Source organism: Epinephelus moara, chromosome 5 (assembly GCF_006386435.1).
Source record: "Epinephelus moara isolate mb chromosome 5, YSFRI_EMoa_1.0, whole genome shotgun sequence".
Taxonomy (NCBI): Eukaryota; Metazoa; Chordata; class Actinopteri; order Perciformes; family Serranidae; genus Epinephelus; species Epinephelus moara.
In genome coordinates, this window is record NC_065510.1 from 5,026,819 (window position 1) to 5,033,132 (window position 6,314).

General features: G+C 44.0%; 1 protein-coding gene across 1 annotated transcript in view; it reads left to right on the forward strand.

The window, feature by feature from the left end:
* Positions 1-4,947: 4,947 nt before the first annotated feature.
* alg13 (ALG13 UDP-N-acetylglucosaminyltransferase subunit) overlaps positions 4,948-6,314 on the forward strand; it is a 28,402-nt gene continuing 27,035 nt past the window's right edge. Inside the window, exons 1-2 of the mRNA XM_050044959.1 lie at positions 4,948-5,067; positions 5,899-5,982. Of these exons, the coding sequence (XP_049900916.1) occupies positions 4,948-5,067; positions 5,899-5,982 (204 nt within the window). The remainder of the gene's footprint in view (positions 5,068-5,898; positions 5,983-6,314) is intronic.

Genomic DNA, 6,314 nt, shown 5'->3' on the forward strand with positions numbered 1-6,314 from the left:
CTCCACTTCAGTGAGTAGAGTCTCCACTTCAGTGAGTAGAGTCTCCACTTCAGTGAGTAGAGCCTCCACTTCAGTGAGGAGAGCCTCCACTTCAGTGAGGAGAGTCTCCACTTCAGTGAGTAGAGTCTCCACTTCAGTGACTAGAATCTCCACTTCAGTGAGGAGAGTCTCCACTTCAGTGAGGAGAATCTCCACTTCAGTGAGTAGAGTCTCCACTTCAGTGAGTAGAGCCTCCACTTCAGTGAGGAGAGTCTCCACTTCAGTGAGTAGCGTCTCCACTTCAGTGAAGAGAGTCTCCACTTCAGTGAAGAGAGTCTCCACTCTCCTGACAAACCTGTTTTTACATTTCTTATCGTGCACGTTTTGCAGAAACTTCAGTTGGTAATACTGCTCTAACATTCACAGACATGAAGGGGTTTTCAATTCACTGAATCCATAGAAGAGAAATCGCTTTACAAATCTTAAATTCTCAATGACAACACATTAAATTATATTTATCTACATAAAGGTCTATAATCCAGTTTGTTTAGTCCAATAAATCAGTGACAACATCATTAAATATGAACGGTCCAGGTGTCTTCTGACACTTTGGGACTCATTTCCAAACCCTTTTTTGTTTTAAACCAAACACCTTTGTTATGGTAACTCTTTTTTTGGTTTTTCATTTTAAGATGAAAAACAGAAGTCACGAGAGTTTTTTTCTTTGTTTTAAACCAAAAACAAGAAATCAGGTGATTTGTCTGTTCTTTGTTGCCAAACGAAAAAATAAAAATCCCATTTTGGTTTTTACTGATTCCCTTTTTCTGTTTCTCCTTTGCAACAGGCACAGTCGACGGACAGGAAGAGGAAGTGAAGTGTGAACAAGTCAAAATAAAAGTCTGAATTTTAAAGTTATTTACTGCACAGTCAAAGGACAGGTCATGTGATACTATGAGCACACATGACAGTATGAAGTCGGCCTCTGTGACCTGTTGTTAGAGAGGTTATTATAGTCCGGAGAAGTTCCAGACTTTTGAAGTTCTGTTCTGAGACACCCGAGTCCTTTTTAAAATGAACTGACGATGCGAACACAAAAAGGACTGAGTCCCTTTCTGTTGGTTCAGTTTAAGGCTGTTGTCATATTTAGTCCTTTTTAAATAAACTGAGCTCAGTCCTCTGAAAGTGCACCAAAAAGTGGAGCAACAGAAAATGGTCTCAGTCCTCTCTCTGTTCACACTACATATCACATGTACTGACACAGTTTAGTGTTTCTTGTGACGTGTCTCTGCAGTGAGGTGAGGAGCGCTTTGTGTTCACAGGTCACAGGTTCAGAGAACTGAACTCAGAACACGTCCCGAGGTGGTCTGAGTTCAGTTTTCTCCAGAGGGGTCTGAGTTCAGTTTTCTCCAGAGGGGTCTGAGTTCTTTTGGAGTGTTCACATATGTGCAAAAAATGCTGAGTCACCGCTCTGAGCTGGTTCAGAGGGCTGAAAAGGTCAAAGTGTGCAAACAGCCTAAAATAAATGAATTTAATGATGTGGGTCGTCGGGTCATTGCTGACACTTTTTAGCAGGTCAGATATGATTCAAAGTGACTCCCTACGTTTCCTCTGAAGATGTGATAAAGTCAGATTATGTGTCTGTTCCTGGATTATTCTGTAAATTATTTATACTCTGTGAGTGTGTATAGATAACCTGGAAATCCAGATGCCCCGCCCCTAGCAAATTCGAATTTGCAACACTGTAACATGATGAAGACAGTGCTGTGCAGTAGGAGTTGAAAAGTAAACAGCCAAGATGGCAGCTGCTGAAGGACCGCGTCCATTCAGTTTAGCTTTGGAAGAAACACTAAGCCAACTGCACTTATCTTTCTCCTTGAGAGAGGAACAGAAGACTGCCCGCGAAGCCTTCACTTCCAGGAAGGACGTTTTTGCCGTTTTGCCGATGGGATACGGCAAAAACATAATATATCAGTTAGCTCCACTGGTCGGCAAACAAATGGGGCTTAGGGCAATGAATACGTCACCTTGTTTTTGCTCTGATTGGCCATCGTGCTATCCAACTGCATGCGGCGGCATTTAATTTGCCTCAATTAGTGTATCGGTGAGGGCCAGACTTCTTTCTAGATTTGAGTCTGGATTTCCAGGCTAGTGTAAAGATCCACTGATCCAAAGAATCAAAAGAGTTTTTCATCAAAATGAATCCAAGTTTGAAATATGATCACATATTAACAGGATGAAGAGGAGTTGTGTTGATGTGTCAGACACTGTAATCCTCAGGTGTGTCTGTCACAGCTGATTAAATTATTCATAACTGATTCTTATACAGTGATATTCAGACTGGTTTAAATTAATGATCTGATTGTATTTCCTGATCTTTGCTCAACAAGTGTTTGTGTGACAGGAATTAAAGGCCTGTCTCAAATACACGCCTGTTGACTTCAGGGACTGAGGCTAATACTGTAATACCCTGGGGCTACTGATAGAAGTTTCACCACTTTATTAGGTACACCTGTTCAACTGCTTGTAAACACAAATATCTAATCAGCCAATCAGGTGTCAGCAGCTCATTAACATTTAGTCATGTAGACATGGTGAAGACGAGCTGCTGAAGTTCAAACGGAGCATCAGAATGATGAAGAAAGGTGATTGAAGTGACTTTGAACGTGGCATGGTTGTTGGTGCCAGACGGGCTGGTCTGAGTATTTACTGGGATTTTCAGCACAACCATCTCTAGGGTTTACAGAGGATGGTCCCAAAAAGAGAAAATATCCAGTGAGCCAAAATGCCTTGTTGATGCCAGAGGTCAGAGGAGAATGGCCAGACTGGTTCAAGATGATAGAAAGGCAACAGGAAGTCAAATAAGCACTGGTTCCAACCAAGGTGTGCAGAAGACCATCTCTGAAGCAACAACACCTTGTCCAACCTTGAAGCAGATGGGCTACAGCAGCAGAAGACCACACCAGGTGCCACTCCTGTCAGCTAACAACAGGAAACTGAGGCTACAATTCACACGGGTTTTCTCACCAAAACTGGACAATAGAAGATTGGAAAAACCACATTCAGATGGAAGCATGGATCCATCCTGCCTTGTATCAACGCTTCAGGCTGCTGCTGGTGGTGTAATGGTGTGGGGGAGATTTTCTTAGTACCAACTGAGCATGGTTTAAACACCACAGCCTACCTGAGTATTGTTGCTGACTCTCTGAGGAATGTTTCCAGCACCTTGTTGAATCTGTGACACCAAGAATTAAAAAGGAGGTCCAACCTGGTACCAGCAAGGTGTACCTAATAAAGTGGCCACTGAGTGTATATGGAGAAATCTGGATCTGATGGACGCCTACACTGATCTTAACCTTTTGACATCAGTACCACTGTGTACGTCTTTAAAGTGATCGTCCATGAGGTCTTCCTCATTCTGTGTCCCCAAGGTGTATTCATGTCCTCACACAGGGCCGTACGCAGGATTTTTGAAATACCGAGGTCATTTAGTCGTGGTGCATGTGGGGGGTTCAGAAATGTTTGTCAATTATATATCAAAAGCCTTCAATCTGGTGTACTTTGACAGCCAAATTAAGAGGCTACATCTATAAAGAACTACACACATCATATTAGATTAATCCCATCTTATCATGTTTCTCTTCCCACTTCATACTATAGCGTAATTGCCTTTCACCAAACTTTTTTTGTGGGTATTTATAATTATGTTTGAACCACTTATTTTTTAGCAGGAAGTACTTCTCTTCATCTGTCAGTTATATTAATTTTATATCAATGAAAAAAACAAATCCGTGTTACTAAATTCTTACATTTTTACATGTATCTCACCAAGAGCAAGTTGGAAGTTGACATATTCTGCCATATATGAAGAGGGGAGACTCTCTGTCACACATGCATAATTGTCTGGGTGCGCAAAGGTGAAGTGGCTGGTCTTGTCATACAAAGTTTGATGGAGTGTCAACTGGACAATATGGAGATATTTGCATCTTGAAAGCCGGACTACAAATGTGGATAGACAGGGAGAAACACACGCAAGCCTAAGACGTGGTAAGATACGATATTCCTCACTATATGAAGTGACTGATAACAAGATCTGTATAATGGATTGTAAAGAAATTCGTCAGGTTTTTATTTTGTAGACAATTGATCTGTATTTATAGCGTGATGGGATGACAGCACAATGATGTGTGTGGTATCCTCGGAAAGCTCTGGTCCTGCACTTTCATATGATATGTGTGGCATTTCTGTGCGACCCTGCATTCGTGAGTAATCCATCTAAGAATAATGTGTGTGCAAAGCTGTATGAAAGCTGCGTCGATCAAACAAGAGTACCAGAATTTTCTTTTTTAAATAATTGTTATTATAGAGAAGAGAGAGTCGCTCAATCACCTTCCATCGGTCCTCCCACGTACTTTCACCGCACAAATGAAATGGTTTATTTTTATTTTCATTTTATTCATTCATTTAGGTCGGGAAAAAATACCGAGGTCATGACCTCAGTGGCCTCAAAGGTAGTTACGGCCTTGTCCTCACAGTCTGTCCCCAAGGCGTCTTTCAGTCCGTCCTACATCAATGCAGTTAGATGTTGATGTCAGATGAAGTTCCACAGACGCTCTGATGTCATGTCCCTCCTGTTCTGACATCACAACACGTCTCTGTTCACAGCGTCCATGAGATACCTGAATGTACCCGAGGGCTTCTGTGACCACGTGTCCTCACTGTGTGTGTGTGTGTGTGTGTGTGTGTGTGTGTGTGTGCGTGTGTGTGTGTGTGTGCGTGTGTGTGTTGTGATTGAGGAACTTGCTGATATTTCCTCCCGTCCGTGGGTCCGTGAACGCCTCAGCAGCGGTGGGCGTCGCGCGCTGATCAGACCTGATTAATGTCACCTGTGGGTGTGACGTCAGCGGCTCGTGAGCAGCGGACCGTACTGACCGAGTTTACCGTGAGTGTGAGCAGAGACACGGCGGCGGGATGCACAAAGGCCTCAAGAAGTACTTCGTCAACATGGACGAGTTCCTGAGCAGCCTCGGCCTCTACCGGAAGATGGTGGCGCGCGACGCGTCCAGTCTGTTCCGAGCTGTGTCGGAGCAGGTGAGTAGGGCGGGCCGACACCGGGGGGTCAGAGGGTAGGGGTCAGACATGTTTGTGCTGACTGACACGTGCTCCCAGGTGTGTGTGTGTGTGTGTGTGTGTTACAGTCAGAGTTAATCCGGTTTGGTGCGGTCTGACCTCTGTTGCCATGGACACAGCCCCATCTTGAGACGTGACGTTTAAAAACCAGACCAGACCCACTGAGTCTGTGATCTCCATCACCTCCATCAGGGTCACTTGTTGGTTTGAGGCGGAGCTTAATGGGGCGGAGCCTCTGTGTGAATTTAGAGTGGAGATGGGTGTAGGTCAGGGTTGGGGTCAGGGTGTAGGTCAGGGTCTGGGTCAGGGTGTAGGTCAGGGTGTAGGTCAGGGTGACCAGACGACCCGAAAAATTCAGGACAGTCCCGAGATCCAAGGAGTTGTCCCGAATCCCGAATCCTGCCCTAACTGTCCCAAAAATGACACTAGAGCAGAGTGTGGAGGAGTTATTGCCTGATAAAACATTAAAAACTGATCATGGTGGTTGAGTCACATTTTGCAGATCTGGAAAGTTATGGAATCAGTGAAGTCGTGGACTTTTGCTGTGTGTAGTGGAAATGTTTTTCCATGTGACTTTGTGTGCCTGCTGATGTCATGTCGCTCTGACATGTGGCGTTTGTTCACCATCATGTACGTTCCTTTATTCTCGCTGCATTCCGTCTCTTCATGTTTGTTTAAACAGAGTTTGAATCTGATTGGCTTGAAAAACACAGAGCAAGTGAGACATAAAATGTGATGTAATAATCTGAACAACTAACGTGTGTGTGTGTGTGTGTGTGTGTGTGTGTGTAGTTGTATTACTCTCAGAACTACCATCAGAGGATCCGTCAGGACTGCGCCAACTTCATGAGAGCCAACAGATGCAACTTTGAACCAGTAAGTCACTGATCTGCATCTGTCCAATCGCATTGATGTATCACGGCACCACAAATTGTCTTTCTGCGCTCCGTCTCTCCCTCCTCGTTTGCCAGCTCATTAAAATTCTGTTAAAATAAAGTTTGAATCTGATTTTTTTGAAAAACTTCTGGTAAGTAGGGCAAGAAAAAAAATCACTACAGGTCCTCAAAAAGTCCCGAAGAGAATGTGAGGAACTCTGTTAGGAGCTCCTGGTTCTGAGTTGGCTGCTAACTGCTAACAGCTGCTGTTCTTCTTCTTTGAGTGTCACAGTGTCTGTCACAGCGTCCGTCACAGCGTCCGTCACAGCGTCC